Source organism: Amblyomma maculatum, chromosome 2 (genome assembly GCF_055883805.1).
Source record: "Amblyomma maculatum isolate TAMU_Amacu chromosome 2, ASM5588380v1, whole genome shotgun sequence".
Lineage (NCBI taxonomy): Eukaryota > Metazoa > Arthropoda > Arachnida > Ixodida > Ixodidae > Amblyomma > Amblyomma maculatum.
The window spans coordinates 39,852,889-39,880,179 of NC_139345.1; the positions used below are offsets into that span (position 1 = coordinate 39,852,889).

General features: G+C 42.3%; 1 protein-coding gene across 1 annotated transcript in view; it reads right to left on the minus strand.

The window, feature by feature from the left end:
* Window positions 1–27,091, minus strand: part of LOC146198450 (ankyrin repeat and IBR domain-containing protein 1-like) — a 62,750-nt gene extending 35,659 nt beyond the window's left edge. Inside the window, exons 1-10 of the mRNA XM_084593961.1 lie at window positions 26,456–27,091; window positions 23,076–23,262; window positions 17,066–17,122; window positions 16,395–16,520; window positions 15,036–15,089; window positions 12,060–12,177; window positions 9,745–9,956; window positions 6,896–6,981; window positions 2,603–2,747; window positions 590–759 (exon numbers count right to left, since the gene is read on the minus strand). Coding sequence (XP_084450087.1) covers window positions 590–759; window positions 2,603–2,747; window positions 6,896–6,981; window positions 9,745–9,956; window positions 12,060–12,177; window positions 15,036–15,089; window positions 16,395–16,520; window positions 17,066–17,122; window positions 23,076–23,262; window positions 26,456–26,643 — 1,343 coding nt within the window. The 5' untranslated portion in view covers window positions 26,644–27,091. The remainder of the gene's footprint in view (window positions 1–589; window positions 760–2,602; window positions 2,748–6,895; window positions 6,982–9,744; window positions 9,957–12,059; window positions 12,178–15,035; window positions 15,090–16,394; window positions 16,521–17,065; window positions 17,123–23,075; window positions 23,263–26,455) is intronic.
* Between the last annotated feature and the right edge of the window lie 200 nt (window positions 27,092–27,291).

Below are 27,291 nucleotides of genomic sequence, written 5' to 3' on the forward strand. Positions count from 1 at the left end.
TTTTCAGGCAGGCACGCGCATAGCACAGGAACCTCTTTTTAAATTTGCAATCAAAGTTCGATATCACTGCAAGTGTTTTAACCACTTCAGAATCATTTACACAAAAAATGGGTGGTAGAGTTAATGAAACTGAAAAACGCCAAAAGATCTACATTCGAAACTGTATCAACCTTTTGGACAATCAAAGTTTACCCAAAAATGAGATGCTCATTTGCAAAATCTATTTATTCAAAGGAGCACAATTAATTTGACTAGGGCAAAAGCAAAGGACCTACACTTTACACGAGAGCACTTAGCAACGGAAATAAAAATAACCAAACTTGTCCCAATCGGCCAAAAAATTTTCAAGAACTGTAGTCATGCGAACACAATGACCATTCTTGTCAAAGACAGCTTTTCTCACTTCCAAATCAAAATTAAATAATCTGCTCAAACATACAGAAATGAAAAGTAAGGACAGACTAGACCAGCTAAGACCTGGTATTTTGGTTAACAAAAAAAAATGTAAACTTGACTATTCCATTCAATAAGCTGGGCATGAGATATGAGAAATCATGAAACAGGAGGGAGCACGAAAAAAGAAGCTGACCAGCAAAAGTAATGATGGTTCCCACAGTCCACAGAGTGGGAGATGGGCTCTCGGGGAGCTGACCGTGGAAGCCGCAAGGGAGGTGGGTCAACAGACTCGGGCAAATGCACGGCACGACCACAGCCAGCCCACGGACACCACTTGAAGTTGGGATTGCTCTCCACAAACGCCTGGCACAAGGACACAAGGCGAAGAAAGGGCTGAGCAAATAAATTACGGCTGCAATGTGCCAAGACAGACATGCCCATGTGGCCCTGTGCAACTCGTACAAAAGGCTGAAAAATTCAATTAGCATGCCAATAGTGAACAGGGAAATTGAAGCATGCCCCCTTATAACCTGTTAGCCCTAACTAAAGACTGGAAGTACAATCCAGGGCAAAAGTGCAGATGCCACACGAACCACCACGATTACTCTTTTCCTGTATAAAAACACACCTCGCAAAAATAGTCGGGCAAGCAGGAAAGTATATCAGGAGGGGCACCCTATGCATATTTCAAAAGCAATGCTGCACTGTCAAAAAATGCTGGCATGTAGTTCTGTCAATTCATGTGGTCTCTCCATTTATGCGCATGGCTGTACATGGACATAAAACTAGACCAGGTCACAGCAGGTGCATTACAAATGAAGGAGTACACCTATACGAGCTTTCTAGAAACCAATCTGACATCAAAAAAATGTCTACCTTTGATGTTCTCGATGCAAAAACACTCCAACAGCACCCACCAGGTGTGAAGACATCATATTGTAAGAATAATTTAGACAGCTGGAGCAGTGGCCTTCACCTCAAGTGGCATTAACAAAGCAAGTAGATATGAACCACTAAGTCGCAGCAACAGTGATCTAGCCTACATATGCATACCCACCGTTATCTCCAGCTCTGCATTCAAGTTCGCCGACAGCCTAAGGCCTCTGCCAGTATCTCCTATTGCCTGTTCTGTGCTGCTTTTGGCTGCTTTATCCAAACAGATTTTGTGGCATCACTTCACATGAATCTCTGCGACACTTACTATACATCCCCGTCTACCTGGTGCCCCATATGTCACTTTGAAAGCACATCATATATCCGGTGTATGTCTTACGTGTACAGCCCAGACATCTTTCGTCAACTATCATCAACTCCCAAAAATATATTTTTCAACCCTTTAAGTTGCACCACTATTTTCCTTTCTACTGCTACCATTAGTTTGTTCAGCCTATTAATCGACAATTCTATGCTCTGTACATCTCCCTTGGTTAAAGTGAAATTTCAGTTGAGCCTGAACAGCTGTTTCCATCTTGCCTCACACCTAAAATGACAACTGAAGTGCTCCTTTCCAACTACTTGATAGCACATTCTCTTCAGAACTTCAAAAGCAATGGCCGCAGCATTTTATAATGCAAGATATCTCCACATTTTGAGTGAGAGAAAATGTCATCTAGTCTCATTTTTAGGAGTTAAATTCAGGTTTTCAGACGTTTATGATCTGTTCTTACACTTGTGGATGAGGTTATTCATAACTCATTGATTATCTCTGTCCATAAGATTCTACAGGATTTCTTGTCCGCTGCTCAAAGTATCTCAACCTCAGCTTATAAACGCATGTCTCCTGCCTGCTTCTTCTATATCTTTGCCCAGAAATTGATCGTCAATTGGGTCTTAACACTCTTTACTTCCAATTTTCATGTTACGTTTACGTTCATGTAACATTTTACGTTTAAATATTACTTTTTCTCGACCTGCTGGTAGTGAGAAGGTTGACACTGCAGCTGGTATGATCGGGAGAAGGTATGGCTTGCACCGTGATGAAGTGATAAGCAAGTCCAAATAATCAAACTCAAAGCTAATGACTCCAGAACAAAGTTCCGGCTGACTACAGCTAATCACCAACAAAACTCCTGTATCGTACACCTTTGTGTAGGAATTTCTACAAGTTAAAAAGTAGCGGAGTTCCAGAAAAGCAACAACAAGAGAGAGAGAGAGAGAGAGAAAAGCAACAACAAGAGCTTCCAGTTATTCTTATTCCTGAGCTCACCTCAATGTCGAACTGCAAATACCGGCGCACCATGTCAGGGCTGACAACATGCTCAATGACATCCACAGGAACAAGCTGGGGGCAGCCGACAGCTGGGCACACAATGCTGTGCACATCACCTTCCTGAATCTTGATTGTGAGGTAGCTGCAAAATGCATCAACGGACTGAAGTGTGCAGGTGCAGCCTAGACAGGTTAATAAGCCTCGTAACACAAATGGACACTGGCACCTCATGGTTACCGAATGAAGAGTTGCCCTCCTCAACTGCTGTGAGTTCAGCGTAGACTCAAATAGTATATCTAACTGCCATAAGGTGCTGAGCTTGGTTGTCATACAGGTGCAAAACAGGCAGAGGCAAGAAACGTAAGGTAGCAAGCTTCACTGCAAGCCACTAAGCTACGTGATAGGCAAGCCCATGCATGTCACTGCCTCAAAGCACATCAATCTTCCCGAGGTCCTTCAGTACTTCTTGAATATTTTCACAAATAAGAAATACATTTCCTCCTTATATTACTCCGCTAAGCTACTGCATATACAAAAAAAGACATTACTTTCATGTATTCTACTTTCTTGAGGTAAGCCACCCTACCAAGATACTAGCAAGTGGGGAGAGAGGGAGAAAACCCGTCCACATCACTAGTACTTCAGGACAGACCTTCGTGTAATAACAAGAATAGTGACAGCAGCATAACAATACTGTGCAAGCAGAAAGTGCACAAACTCACATAAGGAAGAAATTATTTTGTCTGAGCGAGTTGTGTGTGTTTATGTCTCATTATTTTATTATTCTTACGAGAGCAACTTTTGCATTTTCACTGCATTCCATTGGATCATTAGACATGAGTCACAAGCACTCTCCAAATCTTAAGGTTTTCATACCTTTGTTTCTGAATGAACAAAGACGCTTACATATACAGTCACCGACCGTTTTTTTCAGGCTTGGTGGGACCCGGGAAATGGTCTGAATAATCGAACAGTCGGAAAAACTCGAAAAAAAAAATCACTTTTCTGAGAGAAGTCAGCTTTACAAATAAAAAACTTTGCCGCTCCCCATGTTTTGTTTATATGCCGATAATGGAGAGTTATAGCATAGCGCGATCTGCTACTGTGATCGGCTTCTGCGAGCCGCCCATGCGAACGCGCTCGCGTGATTCGATACGACGGTCGTGGCTGCCAGTGCACGCACTAACTGGTGCAGACGTGGCAGGTAAGCGCCGTCGGGCAGCATGCAACTTGCTCAAGCGGTCACCCCGTGCACAGTGGTGGCCCGCAGAAGCGAATCGTGCTAAGCTGTAACCACTATAACCAGCTAGTTAGAATATCTCGGCCAATCATGCTTTCATCATGTCCACTACACTTCGCGACGTACTGTGACATAGCTGGCGTCGCGAACAAATGCACGGGCCGCGGGAAGCAATAAGATTCAGTTTCCATGGTTAAGGAGGGTAGTGAAGACAGTGAGATGGAACTAGTGGGAAAAAAAACAAGCAGAGCGGGAGCCCCTATCCATGAATCATGAATGCAGTGGAACCCCCCTCCCTTTTCCATGGGTGGCAGCTGGGTAGCATCGGAGCGAGCTGCGGCGGATGGTACTTACATTCCATTTTCAGTCCGATTGTGCGCTCTTTGTAGGCTGCCGCAATAAAAAGGTCGAGCAATCGCTTATTGCCAGTGCCTCAAATGGCAACAATGAACAAAGAGCCAAGCTAGCCCATCCAAATAACTCCTTCAGCTAGCTTTCACTGCCACGCCATACCGGTTGTTCGTGAAAGCGATGCTCGGTCACGTCTATATGATGCCAAAAAAAGAAAGAGCCCAAAAAAAAAACAATCTCCACAGTATTGCTCATGCCAAATTTGGTTTAAAAAATTGAACTTCTGGACACCATAGGATCCGAAATATTGGTCATGAAAATGTGCATGCTCCTATGGGTCGCGTGATGGTTCCTGAATAAAGTCTGAAATATAGCGCAAGTCTGAATTATTGGAGTCCAAAAAAAATCGGTCGGCTACTGCAACAGTAGACAATGTTAGTCTTCTGCTTGCCAGATGAAAATACACAGCTTAAAAATATTGGGCCGCCTTCTTCTAAGTGCCTGGGCATTGCTGAACACACTGTGCTATTATGCCTGCAGAAAATAGGCATTCATTAAGAAGGACATAATACCATAAAAACCTGCAAATAACACCAGGTTTTCTTCCCAATTTTATCACGTCAGATTTCCACCTTGTATTACAAGCAGATCTGAAAAAATTTATGCCTAAATTTACAGTTCTGGTCTCGTTATCATTCAGCACCATTAGCATCAGGCCTCCAGCGAGAGGAGGCACTATCCAGCGGTGTCGTCGGTTGCCTGTCTCGATAGTTTGTTTCATCACACCAACCACTCTAGCCAAGCCCTACAGCCGAACTGCAGCTGCTTGACCATGCATTCTTAAGCAGTGCGTCAGGTGCACTTTCGAGAAATGCAGGATACCGAACTAGAGGTGTGCATGGGCTGAAATTTTGAGCCCGAGCCCAACTCAGGCACTATCTACAGACCCAAGCCTGGCACAGCCCAACCTGCAATAACTGCAGTTGAAGTAATGATACAGAAAGAAATAATATCAGGATGGTTTATTAAAGACCTTGAAATGTTGAGCTCTTGCATTTAGAAAATATACAGGCATAGCACATATGCAGATTCACCATTTTAAGTTACTTTATTAAGCAAAAAATAAAAATAAGAACAGGTATGAATTGATGAAGGCTTAAGGCATTTACGGCACTTCTGGATCATGTATACGACAGCGCTGAAGTTGCTTTCACTGCTCGAACTTGTGGCTGGAATGACTAAATACGTTCTTAACAAGAAAAGCAAGTTTTGGGTGCACAGGTTCCTGTCTCTTCCTAAAGCTAGCTGGTTCAAACTCTGAGCAAGGGCTTGATTCTGTAGCCGGATACTCGGTGAGCTCATCTCACTGTGTGCCTTTCACTTCGCTGGGCAAAGTGCCACCACTTCATTGCCTGTGCCAAGAAACTAGGAAACTAAAGGACCATGTATGCTTTTAGTGGTTGCTGTGTCCTGTTTCCACAGAAGCTAAGTTGAGGCCAGGAGCAAGCCACAACAAAGACATGCGTGCTAGGCGACAGCAGGGCACAAATCTCATAATGGACACCTAAACATCTGTGCCGATGCGACCGAAGCAGGAGCCACGAAAGTTTAAACTCTATAGCCTGCGAGTGGCCTTTCTGCACGGTCGCTGATGGCTAGCAAAGGTCCATTCATGGCGAGAATACACAATGGAAAGGCGGATCGATGCCAGAAAAGAGTTCCAACACTGTCTCACAGAGAACACACACCATCGCCATATTCATGCTTTCGCTGAAGTTGCGTGTATTCGGGACCAGTGTGTCCAATCCGGCCCAGCCAAGACAAATATACTTTGGGTAGGCCCGGCTTGATCTAGAGGCACAGTGTTTCCGAGTAACATGAGCTCGGCCCACAGGCCAGGCCAAGTACGGGCTTTTGGGCCATATTCATGCTTGGCAGATGGTACACAGCACGACAATGATCCCGAAAGCCCTGAATCCGAAAACACTTCCTGGCACACACTGCGTGCCTGCAAGTGATGCTAGACGCAAAAAGGCACGAGCGTGGCGTATACTAGTTAGCAGTTCATGCGCTGCGCCCAGTGTCCGAGCTGGCAGTAGCCTACTGGTTCATAACATCCAGAGGACAGTGTGGCTCCCACGATTGCCAGGAAAAATATGAGCAGTTCTTCTCCTCACATTACATGAAATTCTCTGATTCAAGCATGCCGGCGCCAGAAAAAGAGTGAACCAGCACCAGCACATGAATGTTTGTGGCACTATTCAGTGCATCACGGTGCGGTGTGGCGTCGGGTGTGCACGCTTAGAGTGCATACACCTCCCGGAGCAACCACGAAATGTAGTGCAAGTAGGTACTTTTGGTCGAGGTTTCCTCACTTGCTTATACGCAGGTGAAAACTTTTTTTTTTTCTGTTCTTGCTGCCCCAAAATTACACCATGTATTATATGTGGGTTTTCATGGTATATACACTCACAGTTTCACACGAGTTTATAATCACCATTATGCAGAAAACCGTTAGTAGTGCAGCCACAGTCACAGAAGTTTGTCAGCATTTCTCGCACTCTTCCAAATGTAGGGAAATTTTAGTGCAAAGCTCTTATAGCCTATAATGGCTGTACAGTATGTGCATGACAGCAAGATGCCGGTTTCTATCACTGGTGTAACCCGGATAAAAAACAAAACAGGGTGTGGCTTCTCACCTGCGCCAGCAGGACAGACAGAACTTGTGCTCACAAGGAACAATCACAGGCTCCTGCTCATGCACTACTTCTGCACAAATGTTGCACTGTCAGAGAAGAAAAAGAAAAAAAGCAGAAAATGGCATCAAGAAAACAAACATAATATGTAGACTTTTTTTTTTCCATATTGTTTTTATAAGTGACTCTTACCAGCCCAAAAGCTGACCATTCTCTCAGTGTGAATGGATGATCACATACGCCACACTCGCTCCCCCTTCCACGCTTCCAAAAAGGTGTACTAGTTAGCACAAAAACATTCAGCTCAGCCAAACCCTGCTAATGCCAGCAAAACATAGGCATTGAAGAAAGTGCTTCACGCCACCATCACTTGAGAAAAAAAAAGAGCAAATAAATAGCATATCTTGCAAAACATACAGCGAATCAAGAAATAATGCTCTGGGAGAGTCAGTCATATATCCTTAAGAAAATAAGCGCACAGAACAGGTATAGAACTGTGCCTGTCCGCTGCCTATCTCGTCTATGTTAGCATTGTGCAGTTCTTTCTGTGAGAATGTACAATTTTTTAATTTAACGAATGGTACAGTAAAATCTTAATTTGACTCCCATTAATTTGAAAATTAGGTTCATTCGATCAAGGTGAGCGGTCCCAGCCGACGCCCGTGTAAGTCTATGGCATCAGACGCTCATTAACTCGGACATGGATGGGCTCATTCCAGTTAATTTGGACGGAAGATCGCATTGAGGTACACAACTCCCTGGACCAAAGTGGCATGAAAAGCGATGCATATGCACTTCGTTTGTGCTGTGGCAGGCACAGAGACTATCAGAACTGTCCCACTTCCGAAACAGACCTCTGTCACATAGTTTCAATTTCGCGTTATTTAATTTCACTCCATCCCTTGGCTGCAACTGTGTGCTGCCTGGTGTGTTAACATTTTTATTTTGGGATGATGTCACATAGTTTCAACGGATACTCATATATCCCTCGCGCACAGCCACATGCTGCATCCAGTACTGTGAAGCTTCACACTAGTCGCACGCAGCTTCACTGCACTGCGCACTTCGCCGCATTGGCTGTGGTAAGCATCCTCAAAACGCGACAGGACAGTTTTGTGAAGGGCATCGCATCGCCCTGCAAAAAGGGTAGTGGAGGCTTTTATGATTTTGGAGCAATTCTTCAGCGTTGCCAACAATGTGTGCAAAGCAAATCATTTGATAAGACCGGGAAGAATCGTCGTTACTCCCTTGAGTTTCATCGCATATGCAAAGAACAGTCAGGCAGGTGTCCGCTAGATAAAATTACTGTACTGCAAAAGGTTTTCGACAAATTTTTTCAGGCCATTCGATAATTAAAACTTTCAGTCAATTCAAACATTTTTTCTGGTCCCTGAACACCAAATTAACGAGAGCTAACTGCATAAACGTGTGAAATCTCAGCTTTCATCATATTTTGCAGAGCAAGAATGGGCACACAAATAGGGATGCTGGCCCCCACACACAGATTTATTTAATAAACAACATAATCTTTGTTTGCCAGCAATTGACTGTATTTGAAAGAACAAAATCCTTGATAAAATCAACATAGTACATCGCTTTAATGTCAGCTATGTTGCCCACAAGCATATTCTCTCGGTAGTTCTTCAATTTCCTGGCTATGTCGACGGCCTCTGGACTGTTTCAAGCTCGCTTTTCACTTTACAGTTCATTGCCATCACCACTACTAGTATCATGTGCAGGAATCATTGGGGCTGGTCCTTCCTCGCCATAGCTCTGACAGGGTCACCTCCGGGCCACTGAATTCTGGCAATGCCCTTCAAGTGCAACCAACCATCGCATGCAATCCACAAACACGTCTACTCATGACCGTGCTCCACACACCAGGCACGCCTCGCACACAATGTCTTTTTCAGTGTCCCACTTTCACACATTATGACGCCACCCAACCCACACTGGCTCTTGAACAATTTCACAATCCCGTTCGAGTTTGATATACCCAAGCTTAAGTGTATCATTTCTCTCATGTCGTTACAATAAATGTCACTGAGACAGCATACAATATTGTAGGTACATTCATGAGAAAAAGTGGTATACAACACGCAGCCGGTGGCGGAGTTCTGAAAAACTGTATCTAAATGCCACCTAACGAAAGGGGCAGCGACAGTGACACATGCATGTCGATAAAATAAAGCACCGCCACGACTGTCTTGAAATAAGACAGCTACTGCTAGATGGTGCTGAAAACAGTTTTCCAGAGCTCCGCCACCGTCTGTGTGTTGTTGACCACTTTTGCTCACGGCTGTACATATCTGCTTAACCAATACTAGTGACTTGTACATGCTATCTTCTCTGGATCTTTTATGAAAACAAAGTAAAGTTTGTTTGTTTGTTTGTTTGTTTAAGGGGTGTAACGTCCCAAAATGACTAAGGCTATGAGAGACACCGCAATGGAGCGCTCTGGAAGAAAGAAAAAGAGAAGAGAAACGAACGGCAGAAAGAAAAAAAGTGTTCCGAGCTAGAACATGTTGGAAATCACAGGACACAGGATTCCACATAATGCCAGTCAAGAGCAAATACTGACCAGTATATGAAGCATGACCCCATAACCACAACACAATAAAGATAACTTGAGAATGAGATAAAATGAAATTATGTTTCTTTCGCAGCCTAACACACATGCAGTTTTTCTTAAGCATAAATATGTGCTGCTAATCAAGTCTCCCTAAACTCCCCTCTTATGTTTTCCAAGCCTGCCTCAAATATCCCCAAGTTACAATGAACCAGAGAGACCAAAAAGTGATAGTGCAAATGCTGATGAGAGCCCAGTTAGCCAGATGAACATAAAAACACACAGGCAGCCGTGCAGGTGAGCGGCCCTGAGGTCCACTGGGTGTCGAGGGTGAGGACGAGTTCAGTGATCCTGAATGGTACTCTTCCGTGACTGCAGGGTCATTGCTGCCATCCAATGCATGCAGGGCTGACAGCGTTGGCTGCACCCCGGCCGCCAGGCAGCATCCAACAGGGTCCCGGACCCAGGCTTCCAGCAGTGCTGCCTGGCTCCAGTCTGCACCAGGGCACAAAGCACAAACTTTATGACAGAAAGAAAAAAGAAAAAAGTTCACTGCGGCCACAAAAGTGACAGATAAATGAGTCTATACTGCCTCTCTTTGTAACCTTTCCCTCCTCATAAAGCACAATTCAATAAAAAATAAGAGTATGCTGCTTGAATTTTGTCTGATAGTTACCAAATATTGTTACTTTCTTTAAAGCTTCCTTTTCAAAAGAATGCTCAGCCAACTGGCAAACTTTAGCGAAAGAACAGAGGGAACCGAAGGCACAAGTAAATAGACATTCAATGCATTCCTGCATTAAATGCATTAAATTCAGCAGAAAAATCAAGTGTGCCTTTTGGATGCCTCTTCATGCGGCCTCAGCCGTTCAATTCTCCCAGATCTATGAGACCTTAATACGCGTACTAGGCTTCAAGAAACGGACGCTTAAGTATATTTAAGATGTGATGCAACAGCACTGCCACGTGAACACTGTGCATCACTGTTTGGTGGTCTTAAATAGTTGCTAAATAGCTGTCCTCATCAGTAGCATAAAGTAGCAGCCCAAAGTATAAAAGTTTGGTTGGTCTATGGTTTATTTTTTACGGGAGTGTTTTCTGTATAACGAAACAAAAATTTCAAAATTTGATGTAGATGATTATAACAAAGCAGTTCTTTTGCATTAAAACGGCAAAAAATGCATGTAGGAGCTAGAAAAAAACATCAAGAAGCACAATTTTTCAGTCAATCGAATTGCTCGCCTCAGAAGTGTGTTTCAATCGGCCGCTCATTCGTGTCCAGCACCAATTAGCGGCGGCAACAAAAACTTCTGCCAACAGCTTATCGCCTTTGAGGTCACACCCCTGTGCGCGGTGATCTCTGAGGTCATAAACGGTCATGGCCGGACTCGAGCGTCGCCGCCGCCGCCGCTGCCACTGCTCGAGTCCGGATATGAAGCGGCTGATAGGTATGTGACTGGCACGTCATCACCATTGCCTCGTCATGGAGCGAGCCCCTGCCGTGCCTTTGGCACTGCGACCGACATGTGCGCGCGCTACACTCCGTGAGTCCGTTGGCTCCATCACGCAAAATGTGCGCAGAGGCAACATCCCTTCTTAGTATTGATTTTTGCTCTCCAACACAGAACAAAAAGCGAGATTTCATGTTTATACCAAGCTTTTAATTTAAAAATTGTGAGTCTTCACACCTTTGTGTTGTCCATAGTAGTGCGCATTTTGTTTCATTTCATTAGCAAACTTATTTGCAGGAATTTGGGCGCGCACTTCTATAATGAATATTAGATATAACAAATTTTCGTGCCCCATACTACTTCTATATAAAGAGGTTCGACTGCAGTAGGCTAGTACTGCTATTTAATAGGGCAGCTTAGTAGTGCTACCAAAGGCCTTAATTTCAAGTTAACGTTACTGCATGTAATGTGTGGCGGCTGTCTGCCTTACAGTATGAGGCAATAGCCCAAGGCCTCTAAACTGTCACACTGGATAAACGCTCCTCGGTAATCTAATGGCATGCCTGGCTTGTGAATTAAAGAGCAGCAGTTCAATTCGTCCGCTTGGTAATCCTTTCTCTCTTTAGCAAAAGTGCTTTTACGTCTTCGGAAACACTTCACAACTGTTTGCATGAGGTTGCGGCACTGTGCATGATGTCATAACCCTGCTTAGGCTAAAGAAGACAATGATGACAAACAAAAGTTGGCCCATACCAAAGGGTAACGCATTATGAGCACACACAAAAAAAAAACAAAAAAAAAACAGAATGGCACTACCATTATCGCTACCCAATTCTGTGAGCAAAGCATGCGTTGACACCAATATTTAAGGGGAGATCCCGGAGGCCACACTATGCCTCCATTATCTTCTAGACTGTGGCAAGCCATCCCTTTTGAAAAGAACATCACAAGTTTTACACAACTGGAGGAGAGATTTCAAAATTCCATTTTCTCCACATTTAATGCTTATTTTACTGCCAGACAAACGTCAACATAACCAGAAAAATCCAAAATATGACATTTTACTGAAAACTAAAATTGTCTGGAATTGCCCTCAGCATCCCTTTAGGCTTTTGCATAACTGGCCAATAAAAGCATTATCCCATACCATGGCATCGCAGAAGTGCTTCAGCAGTGAACAAAGGTACATGAAGCATATCAGATGTTTCAACAAGAAGGAGGTCTTTGGCTTCCTGAAGGTCCTGCGGTCGCAAACCAGTGTATGCCTAGCACAATGAAAAATGAAAGTCAAATTACAAGAAGCCCATGAAAAAAGGCAATGTTCAGTCATCTTTTTATTGCAAAAACTGCACTAAAGCCATGCAAAGGAGAGCAAAAAACCTTACATAGTGTACAGGGACTTGAATATTTGGGGGCTGGGATTTAAAAAATTCCTATGCAAAATCTACTGCTCCATTCGAGCAGAAATAACGTTCACAAAGTAGCAAAATATCGTCTACGTTATCTGATAAGTGATTCAACATCGGTACTTGCCTAGATTTTCCGAAATCGAGAAAAAACTGCTCTCGGCGGCGTGCAAAATTTTCGCAGAAGAGAGTTGAAAAGCTATTTTGACATGATGCGTCATCTGTCGGGCAGCGAGGCTAGCGCGCCAACGGCCGGGATGGAGCTTGTCTCACTGCTCGACAGATGACGCATCATGTCAAAATAGCTTTTCGACTCTCTTCTGCGAAAATTTTGCACGCCGCCGAGAGCAGTTTTTTCTCGATTTCGGAAAATCTAGGCAAGTACCGATGTTGAATCACTTATCAGATAACGTAGACAATATTTTGCTACTTTGTGAACGTTATTTCAGCTGGAATGGGGTAGTAGATTTTGCATAGGAATTTTTTAAATCCCAGCCCCCAAATATTCAAGTCCCTGTACTTGTGCCCCATTCTGCCATATGTACATATGGCACATGTAGCAATATTTTAAGTACCACCACCTCCAGTTCACACACAACATATCACATTTGCCACAACAAAAGTAAAAGAAAAAAAGAAACTTAGAGCACAGCGAACACAACATTGTGTGCATATGAAATCGAAAAGGCACTGAGTACACCTAGGAAGCTGGCCTGATTGCCTCCTGATCTAGGCACATCTTTCTATAGAAATACTAGAAACTTCTTTGCTTTACTTCTTTTTTTTTTTTTAATACAAAATGCAGATGCAAACGGCATTACACCAAGGCTATGGTCATGTCACGTCTTTCACAAGGGTGCATGTGCAATCCATGTGCGTTTTGTTCACTCATGCCAATTTTATCAACCACTGCAAATTGACCATTATTAATTCACAGAAACTGGCATTTAGATGGAGAGTTGTGTGTACTTTCTAAAAAAAAAACCGTGGAAAGTTCTAAAACTTTTTGGTATGTGTCAAGGGCACTTAACAAACATCCAATCCCAGCAGGTGACAGACCTCTCCCAGCCTACGTCATCAGCGCAAGTTTTTGGTCCAAAGGGCAAAGCGTTCAGCGTACTGAGAAGGCTCTAACCGGAAGAAAGGCAACAGAGGTCCCATTGCCACAAGCAAAACCCATTAAGAAGTGAAAGCGGATTATTTTTATCCTTTAGCATCACATTATTTGCACCAGGAAGAGGTTTATTGGTAGCAGAAATGGTTGATGTTTGTCGTCAACATAGCAAGCAAAACAATCTCCAATAAAAGACCACTGTGCCAATGCCAAAAAAAAACCTGAAACCTGTTTACTTTGGCTATTCTTGCCGACCAAGCTTATTTCCTGCTTTGCTTTGTGACTGGCTGGCATTTCATATTTATGCCAGTTTAGGTGAAGCTCGCGAGAGAACAGTGCAGCTTAGTTCTAATATTTTTCTGGGTGCACACACATTTAACGCAGAAGATAAGTTCGCACCAAAGCGATCTTGTGTCAATGTCCCACATTTATTTACTGTGAGTTATTTTTATTCATACTGTATTCTTATAACCCTCAATACTAGAACTAAAATATAACAGCGATGCAGCTCTTAGTGCAACTGTCTTAGATCTCCCAGTACTGACAACCATATGGTTTGTTGGTTTCATGTCTGCACTGCTTTGTACACAACTGCTGGAAAAATGTTCCTTAATTTATGACATGATTAACCCTATTCCCACATGCAACTTTTGTTTTACGAGAGAGGAGCACAGCTTGACCACTGTTTCTTTTAAATCTAACTGCCCAGCGTGTATAGTTCGTGGAAATAACATTAATGCTGTAAGTGCTGGTTTGTTTATTGCCGCATTAAGGTGACACAATTTCAGTTAGCCTCGGGCTTTAACCTTATACACACAATCAACCAGAGCACAAGGGAGGGCTGAGTTCATACCATAAAGTGCTGAAGGCTGTGCTTGCCTTTGCATCTTGTATGCTATGTCCCAATGTGAAAGCATTATGCAAGCTTATCTCGGCCAATTGGATTAAGCTATTTCCCTGCTCATGAATTAGGCTTATCAGTCCACAAATTCTGCAAGCACTGACAATGACTTTGTTCCGAGTGCTCGCTTTAGAAAACACATACTGCGGTTATGCTGAACACATGATGTTATGCTCAGTACGTGCTAAAAACTTTTTGCACACGTTTCTATTTTAGCTTGGTTTCAAGAAACTTAACGTCCCAAAGTGACTTAGCCTGTGAGAGAAGTTCCAGCAGAGGGCTCCGAAAATTTCGACCACCCGGGGTCTATTAACGTGCAGTGGCATCGCACAACACACAGGCGCCTTACTTTTTGCCTTCATTGAAAAGCAGCCACTGCGACGGGGATTCGATCCCGCATCCTTGGGCATCGCAGTCGAGCACCCTAAACACTGGCACCACCATGGCGGGCAAATTAAGTTCAATTCGAGGCATGCGCTATGACAGGCTAGCCTATTCTGCAAGTTTGTCAATGACCTGGCAGCAGCTAGGAAGAGCAGACCTTTCTCTCACACTTGAGCAGCCAAAACGAACATGCTGTCGTTTCAAACCCGCACTCCAGAAAGCACGCAAAGTGTAAACACGTACAAGGCAATGCCCCGAGAGCACACCACGCCAGAAAGATGAGGCAAACAGACACTCAAATCTGCACAGCTTGAGTACCTTATCAAGCTCGAGTGGTGCATCCTTGTCCTTTGGTTTGATAGTGACAAAGCTCTGCAAAACAAGTAAAGCACAAAAATATGCACTCGGCTGTACACAACAACTGCCTGATAATCTACTAAACAGAAGACAATTGGCTATGCATAAGTAAACAAAAAATTGCAATTTTGCCAGCTAATAAACCAGAGCGCACCTACACATAAAATGCCGGTGAGCAGTAAAACGGCAAAATAGAACATGCTCAAGCTTAGAATACATAGTTAAATAGGCTGCTTTTTCTTTCTTCAATGAAGCATGCAAAGTCTTATACGAAAGGAGACTCAATTTTTTATTCTCCCTCTCCCATGGTCATGTTACATACATTGTTTAAAGACCTATAAACCACATAAAAACATACTGCATGCTTAAAAGCATCTTTGTCGACAAGCCTCGATATTATCTTGGCGAGTCAAGATTTCGGTAAAAAATATTAAGAGAGCACCAAATCCACTACAATACTAGTGTAGGGTGTACACCGCCCAATTTTTTATCAATATGAAGTGTTGCATCTTTAACGACAACATGTAAAATGCTTCTCTCAGCTTTGCAGGTTCCTCATTTGAACAAAACTTTAATGCATGGCATGGTAATGAATGGCCCCTTTACTTTATTAACATGTTAAAATGAGAGGTTTGCTTGATTCCGTCAGAATTAACTAAGCATCATCATCCTTTGCTGCAACAAAGAGTCAACTCAAGCAGCATACAGAGCAGTGGTAGTCATCCTTTTTGTCAGAGAAAGAACGCTATAGCAGACGACGGACAAGGAAGAGGAGGACGCACACTCCGTTGTCTGCTATAGCGTTCTTTCTCTGACAATGAATAATCAACTCGCCCAGCAGCATACCCTGTTCATCCTTTTTGCTGCATTTGGGTAAAAGATTGGTCTACAACTGCAAATGCCTATAAATTTATCTTGGTAAGTAATATTAGGGCAGATGTGCCGCAAAAACAATTGCGGCTTGGCTTTTGATCGTACCAGCCAATGCGGATGTTAGGTTATTTCTGACCGAATGAGGCAAGTAACATGTTAATAGAAAAACAGGGGCCTTAAAGTACCACTTCATGCGTTATATTACAGCATGAATTAGCAAGTGGTGTAGCTAAGAGGCGCACTATATACGTCATATTTAGCAATGCAACACTTGAGGTCATTAAAAATTTGGGAGGGTGTACAATGCATATCGCTATCTTCACAGGGAACCCTTTTTCATCAATTAAGTTCAATGAAAAATTTGTTTGTTGTAGTGTAAATAATGGTAACACAAGAGCCTACACAGAGCATGCTAATAAAAAAAACAGGTCACATCTTTTTACTTACGGAAAAGACCATCTTTGACTCAAGGTAATCAGCCATGCTCTTGAAGCCGGCCTTGTCAGCCATCTCACATGCTGTTTGACCAGCATTATTCTCAGTGAAAAGCGATACATCGTGAGAGACCAGAAGCTGAAAAAAAAAAAAAAAAAAACAGTCAAGCTAAAGAAGTTGACAGTTCACTTAATGCCTTATGCATTAAAATATAACAAAAGAATTAAAGGGCGCCATGTCAAAGGAAAACTTTGTATATACTGTTTATTGCAATCATCTTACACAATAGTGAAACACGCTGTGCTTGTTGTCGCTGTTCTTGCTTTTCTTTTAGTTTTTAAAGCTTGGCCTAAATTTCAAAGCAAGACATGAGCACAATATAAAAAGCCAGAATGGCCACCTTTTCAAAGCCTTAAGAATAAAAAGTCACATAATATCCACAACACACCAATAAAATCAGTGTGGGTCCCCTGTGCTTTAAGTTTTCCCTCTCACTGCAACTAAACATCACGTTCTGCAACACAGAACAGGCCTCATGAAATGCCCTTATAAAGTGAGCTAGCTGGAAAACCCAAGCAAGTTCTCGCCTCGTGCCTTTGCTTGAGCATTCACAAGACATGGAGCACATAAGTGGTCAACTGCACTATACTCTGAGCCGAGGAAAAAAGAAAAGGCTGGCGCACCTCCACGCACTTCTTCAACCCACTACTGGCAGCATAGTGCAAGGCAGTGTTGCCGTCCTGCAGACAATGAGAAAGCAAAACAAAGCACAGCGTTGGGACACCTTGCAAATGCCCACTTCAACAACTCAAGTAACATAAAGAAATCAGGAAACGATAACAGAGAATGACAAGCGTTTAAATATTACAAGCCAAAAGGAAACAGCAAGAGCGTGCATTTTTACGAGTAAGCGATTTGCAGAGAGATGCGAAAACGTACAAATAAGAGAACAAACTGGAGCCTAGTGCGAAGAAAAAAAAAAAAGAAAAACGTGGTCTTATCCTCCCGAGACCAAACTATGCCCATTTTGTCCGATATATTTGACAATACGATTTGAGCGAGCACTCCAATGCCAGGGCATTCGCCCTTATAAAACTCACCTCTCCAGTTATTCTTAAAATTAGATTTTCCAAATTGTTAACAAAAGATTGTGAAAAAATGAGCTGCAGCATGGCTACATTCAATGTAATGTTGATGCAGCTGCTCGAAAACCAAGTTCTGTTTCTTGTATTTTTGCGCACTTTCAGAGCACAACTTTGATTTTATAACAATGTTCACAATAATACTAGCATGCAGAAATAAAGAATTAAATTGTACACACACTTACTTTGCTCTTTTAAGTTTCTTTTAATGTTCTGTCCAATGTATTGAACATCGCACTAAGCTGCAACAATCAGTGCTACTAAAAAAATATTTAATTATTCAGGTTCGCATTTCTACTACCTTATTCTAAAAGCGAAGGAAAAAATTGTGACCCTAAATGGACCTGGGATTTCAGGAGGTTATACATCCAATGTCCATCTGAGCGCACTATCTTTGTGCTGGCTTGAGGGCAGCAGCCTCCCTACTTTCCATGCTTTGTGCAAAGTTTACCCGTCAGTAAATGTGGTTGTGGAGGCTGGATTTGAAACTGTGGACGTGGCGTCAGCGTTACATTGTGCTATCTTTGTAAGTCTTCTGGAAACAGCGGAAAAAAACAAAAAAACCTATGATTTCTTTTTATGTGCTCTTTTTAACGTCATGTATTGACAATGAATGGTAACTTGCAGGCACTGCTTCTCGTCAAGAAAAAAAGAAATGCCTTGTTTTTGATTGCTCATATCCATGCTTAGCTCTCTGCTTGCAGTTTCTGATAAGTTCCAGTATTATTTCACAGTAATATGACAATGCTAGTGTAGTAAAAAAAACAAAACCTAAAATCTATCCAATCCTTGAAAAAATCTATAGGAACACTTAAGTTCCAGTTTAAAGGTATGACACGATAGCAGCCTGTGGTCTCCTCTAATCACACACATATTCATCAACACGCAGTTATAAGATGTCTCTTTATGTGTTGTGTTCTGTTTTATTGCACATAGGCAACTCAGGCCATCATGCACCAAGAGCAAGGTTTGAAATTAATAAACAGAGGTTTTACATCCGGTTTAAAAGCTTGCTTCTTTAAGGAATGAAAAAACATGGAAAATATCAATGAGTGACTTTTCTCCTATAAGTAAGCTTGGGTGCAGTGGGGTGTGTTCTTTACAAATTTGTGGGAAGTAGTGTTTCTATCTTAGCTTTTCAAGTTCTGTACATGTAATTAACGTGAATGCACGTGAAAGATCCCACAACACATATACAAACCCTCACTTGTTCCCAAGCCAAAGAAGTGTGAATTGTGTGGCCTAGTCAGTAGCGTTGCTGGCACACAAATCAATGGGCATGAGTTTGATTGCTGCCTAAACCTAAAATATTTCTTTAAATGAAATAATTTAATTTATAAAGTGAAGTCATTTGAGACATGTGGCGACTTTCAATTAAATTACACATCACGTTATATGCTCCTGTCACATGGGCAATCTCAATGCTTATTGATTCAATAGCCACCAAAATATGCACCCCTGCCACACGGCTAATTTCAAAGATCGAGTAGTGAGTGTGTTATCAAACAGATGACTTAAGGGTACAAACATGTAAAAATACGAACTGGAGCAGCATAAAACAACACGAATGTTGCAGTAAGTGCTATTTTTAACAGAAACATTGCACGGAGAAGGGTAATCAAATACTTAACAGTTCAGCATAACCTACAGGCATCAGCAGCCAAATGACGATAGGGTAGCGATGTGCAGTTTCGGATGTTTCAGAAACATTCATTTTGCACCGTAAAACAACTACAGCTCAACAGTCATCTCTGCCATGTTCGTAGCTGCTATCGTTTGTAGCATTTGTGGGGCTCTTGGTCCCAGTTATCGCAAAGTGCACTAAACTAAAATACGAACATGGGCGAAAGAAGAGCGTCAGTTGGCTTACATCTGACTACCACAAATTCTATGAAGCAATCATTCTGACTACCAAATAAAGATTTTATAAACTGGTTAATATAGTCTAAATTTATGCAATTAATACAAAAAGATATATTTGATTATTTGGAGTTTTTATAGCTTTCTTTTACGTTTGGCGAGTGTGGGGCTGCTCTCAATGGCCCTAGAGATTCCAATGGTCATTGGCAACCCTGTGTTGAGTCAATGCCCATCGAGTCCAATGGTCACTGAAAACCGGCATGTGACACTGGCCGATCCCAATCAAGTTCAATGACGATCGAGTCAATGGACACTGAAAATACCCATGCGGCAAGGGTATTAATAAGTTTCATTCCACGTGTGATGTCACATGCAACGTGAGCACCGTGGGGTGTTTGGCAAGGCCATAACGCTGTTACACCATCACCCTCTTGAACATACAGGATATTAGGCTCACTGCTAACATAACGGTGACACTGGCTTTTTTGAAACATGGGGCCCTTACGCTATCACATAATGTCATCAATGAAGGAATGAGGTGCCAAAGAAACTCTTCGAAGAAAGACATTAGTAAGTAAAGCAGGAAGTCCTCTTCCCTTGAGAAGAACACCCTTCTGATGAATAAATGTCTCTTGTCAGCAAAATGATCCCTATTTTCCTAGGCATATAACTTCAAGTTTAGAAAGAAAACATTTTTCTCATAAAAACGTTAAAGGGTTATCCACTTCCTGTTACCAAAGGTTATCCTAGAACTTTCTAATACACACATCTTTTAATATCTTTTTGTTCCACTGCTACATATTAATCCCTATAGCAAAGGTATCAATAAATATGAAGCCCAAAGAGGCCTAAAAAATCTGGCACAACTAAATCTGGTTTTCCATACTATAATAAGGAGCCACAGTCAGAGATAATTCGATGTTTTCGTTCATTATGATCACAGAACTAATGTGAGACATGTCACTTAAATGTCTTTTACCTACTTTATTACAAGATAGCTGATTAACTGACTGATACATACAAACATACTCATATAGCAGAAAACCCAGAAGTAAGATAGAAGCAGAAACTAAACAACATTCATTAACGAAACTAACTCAAAGTGCACTGAAGCAAAACAACAAATACAGTTACTGGCCAGGCCAAATGATAAAGTCGAAATTTACAAGCCTGGCTTTCACACTGTGAAGTAGAGTGCCCAATCAACAACATGTAAAAAAAGAAAATGCAAGTACTCAGAGGTCCTCTTCTCAATGACTTCATTATGTTAAAGGGTAGATGTGCACACAGAGGCCCATATGTTATGAAGGGTTAATATATTTGTTATGCAGCATGGAGGATCAGGCATTTCTTTCTTTCACATTTAAACTACGCCGAGATATGTTCGCCTCGGATAATGTGCAACAGCTGTACAAACAAGTGCTTACCGATAAAGCAACTCATAAAAACTTCATCTCAAACAAACAGTTCACCACCACAGGTGAGCAAAGATTCTCTGCAATGTGCAAAGCTGTACTTTCAGCAGCCTTAAAACCGTCACGTGCAAATATTGACTGGTAATACGCACCGAAGCTCAACAAATTTCCAAGCATGCAGACACACACACACAAAAAAAACAACCCTCAGAAGCCTCGCACAAAATCCTATTAGAGAATATCCAATTAGCTAAGGCACACAAACATGCAGCAGTAAAATATGTTTTCAGATGCTGCTTTGCCCTAGAGGTTGTGCACGCACCTAGGAGAAAAACATAGCGCAGCATGCCAAATGCATCACTCAGAAGGCATAGACTTTGATTTAGTAAAATGTGGCATCGCTAAGGCATGCCTCCTTACTGCCCTAGATAAGCTTCGCCTGCACAAGGGCTTTGAAAGTGTGCACTTGCAGGCAAGTCGCACGAGAAAGGCGCATTTTTCTAAGGAAATGGTCTCGCATCCCTCGCTGAAAAGCCTGTTAGAAAGGATAAAAACTGGCAAACAGACGACAGCTGTTGAGAGACAAGCTCAAGAGTGGGCAACATGTGGGGTAGCGCCGCCTTACGTTTGCCAGCTCATGCACCACACTGAAAAGAACTCGCTGAAATGTTCATAAATATGCCACAAACAGAAAAATGTCCTGCCCAATAATAAAACATGGAAAGCATCTGTATACTGCTCGTAGGACTGATGTTGTCTACATAATTCATTTGTAATGCAGGAAATGCTACACTGGTTAAACTGGTCGCACCATCAATGTTGAACTGATGTAGAATAAGGCAGCTGTCGAAGCAATAAAAGGGTCTGGACACTTTGCAACACATTGCAAACCTTGCGAACACAATGACAAAGGCTGCACTCCTCTTTATGAACAGACACGTGCTATTTCTGCAAATAAATGCGGACTAGAAAGAGCATGAGCCAGAGGTAACCTTTTTTATGGACTTGAAAAGGCAGTCTTGCAGGAGCAAGCTGAATGTATCTCTTTCTACCAAGGAGGTGAACTTCCTGAAGTGCAGGGTGCCATTGTGCTTGTGAATTTGTAAATTATACATTTCTGGCACACATCCTTTGCCTACATAAATGCTTGTTTATCGGTGAATAAAGTCAGTTATGCCAAGAGTTTGTGTTTTATCCTCTTCCTTCCTCCTTGCAGTCTTCCACAAGTGCTGTCTTCTCAAACATAAGCACAGAAGCAAATGCAAGCTAAGATGGACACTGCACTACAATGCGGAAGCATCAACAATAGTGAGCCACCTTCCAGTATAAAAACTGTATTTATCCTCACCAAAATGACAAGATGCAGCCAAGAAATTCATAAGTTTAATTAATAACTATCCAAGAAGGCACAGCTTAGTGAAAACTAAAGATAAAGCTCTTTATGGGATGCATTCCATGTGCTTCTGCACAACCCCAGCACATGTGTCCCTTGCAAGCAGGATCTGCATATTATATTTATGGCAGAAAAATGCTTTCATCGAGGCTAAGTTAAAAGTTCTCACAAGTGGCACTGCACAAGACAACATGCATGCACGCTACTAATTTTAAGAAGGCATCAAAGTCTTTGTACAAACTTTAATTACGTATGGTCTTGGTAAAAAAAAACACATCCCGATTTCCCGAACCTCTTTCTGCCTTTCCTAAAAATAACTTTCTGATTTCATCAAGCCACTTGAATTCAAGACTTCTGCACACTGACTGCCTGTGCAAAACAAGATCATAGCCAATGGAAAAAAAAATCAACTTGCACCTACAGGGCACGAATATACAACAGTATAAACTTCCAACAGATGCAAATTTCAGAAGACTGCCAGATAAGATGGATGGAATATAGGAGCGCCCCCTTTCAAAGGGGGTGGTAACAGTTGCTATCATGCTCGCTTATTTCCCCATATCTTAATTATTGTTTTAAATCAGTTAACTATACCATCATTCTATTAATTGATTTTGTGTTTCTACATTACTAACAATATGTTACTTTTCTGCACAAGAACACAAGACCACAAGAAGAACAGTGACATCTGATGGCACAGACTATAAGCTATTCAGATGCCAGCCATAGCAGTGCATATGACATGACCATCTCAAGTATTATTGTGCTTCCCAACAGTGTGAAGTTCCTTTTTCTGTATATTCTTGCAATGAGCACAAGACTTCAGAAACAGGGAGTAAAGCAACTGTTCTCCAAACACTGATAGGGACAACAAGTCACTCACATTGTCCTTTGCATTAAGGTCCAGGGCCTCTCCATCATAACCACGCCACTGGATGAGCAGGCTGAGACAGGCCACCCTCCGCTCCACCGCAGCTGGTTGGACACTGCCACGGCTGGCACAGTGCAGTGCAGTTTCGCCATGCCCTGACCGGACTGTTGGATCCCCCTGCATCTCCCGCAGGAAGATCCTGCCAGCAGCCATCCCCCATCAAGCTCAATTAATATTGGCCATGCAAGTCAACAACGCTTTCTCACAACTTTATCATCACTTCGTAGCCAACAAGGCATGCTGAGCAGAGTTCACCATTTCAATGCTTGCAAAATAGTGCACCATCAGTATTCATTGGAATGGAAATAAGGCAAACTAAAGTAGTACAATCTTTTAGTTTCTATCACCTGTATGCAACATTGGGCACTACATAAGGACATGTATTGAGACACGCAAGTGTCTGGACAATGTTAAGAAACAATGCTGTAACAAAGGCCTATTCCTCAAATTGGTGTGTTACACAATTGCACAGTAAATGCACACAATACTTGCGTGCAAGAGATGTTCTCATTCCCTTCTGCTTATCCATCTTTCGAATTCTACTGACAGCACATTATGTAACCACAGTCCAGGAAACGTAACCAATACACTTTTTCTTCAGAGCACAACCACAATAAAAAGAGGCTGTCATCATTATGTGTCATCCTACTAGCAATGCAGAAAACATAGAAGGAAGAAGACAAGGAATATGCATGACAGGACAATGTTGATACCTGTTCATAAAAAAATTACAGTAAAATAACAATGCTAAGAGAAAGAGTAAGCATGTGCCCACTGAAACCTCATTTCAAAAGGAGTCTTCAGCAGTAACTGACCTAAATCGGAGGTCCAAGAGAGATAGCACAGAGCATGGTTGCTAAAGCAGGTTGCCAAATTGTCTTTTTTCCATTCTTTATGAATGGAGAGCATGATGCTCTGTAGAAATGTCTCGACAATGAGCACAGTGCAGCACAGCCACATAGACCTAGTAGACACAATCTGCTCTAGATAGATAACCCTTCTCATGTCCTATAAAGCCATACAACAGTGAACTAGAATATACAGTGTAGCGGATGGGAGTGACTTCTCATGAGGCGCTTCTACTAGCAAATAGCAAATAAAGTGGTCGTACTGCTGCCACTCACTCCTGAAAGTGAAAATGAACTAGTTTATAAATAAAATAGAAACAATTAATGCTGTTAATATTTTTTGCCTGGAAAGTGCAACAGGTTAGGATGTTTTTGATGCCTTTCAATGCTTATTTCTGTTTCAGGAATGTATATGAAGCCAGTAAGCAGCATACAGGTTACAAATCCACAACAGTGGATTTGTGGTCTGTGTACTGCTAGTAAATCTTTATGCAATACTCAATTCGACTAGCTCAGTAGCACTGTTTCCAAATTTGAAAAATAAAACACACCTATCTCAGCAGAAAGATGGCGAAATTTGCAACTTGAAATTGGGATCACAGTTATGTACCATCAAAAATTGTCATAACAGACACATTAAGCAGAAGACAATTTAAACTTGGAATTAAGAGTAATTTCAGCAGCACTAAGCACACCCATGTTGCAACACTATCAACCCTACCACCCATTTACTGTCCTTCATTAAAAATATTACAGACGCTTAAGTATTCTTAGTTGATGCAATTACAAAAAGGTGTATTTTTATGAGGAAAAAAATTTAATCAAGGCCATTTAATACAAATAAGGCTGATTATGCTTTAAAATATTGTAGTCCTTTCACATTAAGAACTTCGAACCATAGTACTTATGAAGGTGACACATAATATTGTACCATGCTCCACAGGAATTGTAGATGTCCAAGAACCCGCTCATTTATGGCAGGCTTAGCCTCTGTCTTCCTCTCGCTGAACATTCATTTCAGGACTAATAGTCCCTACTGGCTTCTCAAATTAATCTACAAACTGAAAAGGCAGCTCGATTAATTGCTCGAAGCTACTAGCTCACATGGTTAAAATATGCGGATATTCAAAGTACACTTAGCTGGATCTTAATCACAAAGAACCGTACCTTTGCTATTTCACTTCGACAAGCTTTACCACTTTAAGTTGACATTTTCCAAATAGCACATCAAGCAAACACATATTTTTCTTTTCTCAGATCAGCTCTGTTTAGTGGAGGCCATGTCTGCTCAAACTGACATTACATGTCAATTGCTGCTCTTTACAGCAATCCACAACTGAAATATGTTACCAGCTGGCACAGTTTCCATTAAAATAAGGATTACAAAAAAATGCAAAAGCTGGTCTTTTTCAGACGATGATGTATAACAATTTGAGGGGAAACTGTTGTATGTTAGCTTGCCAGTTGCTAACATTACCTCTTGTGCGACGTTTACTAACATTTATAGCACTATGCGCTTATCCGAATGTTCTGGCTGCGTGAAGCCCACAAGGGCCCTTAAGCCATGTGTGCAAATAAAGAGTGACCTAATGTTGCATGCCACTTCAAAATCCCAGACCATAACACTAATTTGTCATTCTCCGAGCTGCAAGAATTTTTTTCTCAATAAACACGACGCTTACTAAGCTAGCTGGATGTGATGCTGAATAAAAATGCACATATGGCAAAAACAACTTCAAAAGTAAGCTGTTTCAAGAAATCTGAAAAAAAAAAAAAAATATAGGAAAAAGAAGGACGTTATTCTTTGGATTATAGTACGTTTTCGCGACGACTCGCTCCTTCGCCGCAGCTGCCTAGCCGCACGGTCAAAGAGCACAGGCACGCGGGATAATGAAGCAAAAAAGAGCCAAAGCGAAGCCAGCATGCATGCATAAAGAGGCTCGGCTGAACTGGCGCTGTAGCACAATATAATGCAGTGAGTTGTGTTCAGAACTTGACGACCCCGCCACGGCATGCACCCCACTCAACAGAAGAAAGGGCGAAAATGTTTACACCAAAAGACCTCGCGCATCGCGCGATTACTGCATGCAGCTGCTGAGTGTACAAATGAGCTCACTGTTTTCTTCGTTTTCGGAAAGACGATATGGTCAAGAAAAGGCGTTAGAGTGCTGATTGCGCTCAAGCAAGGCCATTGTATAACAACAGAACAATTGCATAACGCTGAGCACGCTGCAAACGATCGGTTTTAATGCGGTCGTTAATTCCTGGCTTAGAGCAGACAAAGGTAATACGCAGCGAGGGGTTATTCATGATATACGCGCGCGAAATTGCTATCGAAGAAAGAACAGCCGAAGGATATACATGCGAAGCATGCTGACCACCAGTCCTCTTAGAAACAAATTTGAATCGACAAAAAAGAAAAAAAAAAAGCGAAGTACGAGCCATCTACGAAGACAGAGAACAAAGAAAGCTGCGGTTACTTACCTCAGCAACGGTTTCATCCCATGTTTAGCAGCGAGGTGCACGGGCGTGCGCCGGTTGACAGAGTCCCCGTAAAAGCAATTGGGATCGAGTGACTTGCGCAGTTCAGAGCAACTTTCATATATCTGAAGTGCTGAGTACTCGTCACCGTTCTCTAGGTGCCTTCGAAACTTGCTCGACGAGCTGCCCATGACCAAGTCAGCTGATCGGCACTAGCACTCGCTTAACCTGCCTCACGACACCAAAACAGTCCATTCTCACCGCGAGCCCAAGACGCAACCAACAAAAACCCAAACTAACAAAGCAAGCGATCTTTCATTTCAAATCATTGCGACGATGCGAGAAAATAAACCGCAACCAAAACAACAGGACTTCAACAAACTTTTTCGCTCAACCAAGTTTCGCGCAGTCCGCTATCTGACCATTGCGCATCGCTTGCTCCGGCAGTTTCGTGGGGATCCAAATGTCATCACTGTGATTACACAATGGCCTGCAATTTTCTCGCCGAAGTTTCCTTCGCGAAAGGCACTCGCAGGAGCACGGAGCGCACGATGAACACACAAGCACATGACTAACATGACGCTTCAGCGACAGTCGAAGCCATAACAACCAACGTCCCAGCCTCCCTTATGTCGATGCCCGCTAAATCTGGCAGACGACTTCCGTGATAAAAAAAAGGGGGGGGGGGGGGGGGGGGGGAGGGGGGGGAGGCAGCCTATCACACTGTAAACGCTCGACCAAATTCATGCCATGTTCATGCTCTGTAGTTTTATGCACAGATGTCTTCTGAAAGTTTCACAAAAGTGACTTCAAAGGGGGTAATTTGAAATACTACACAA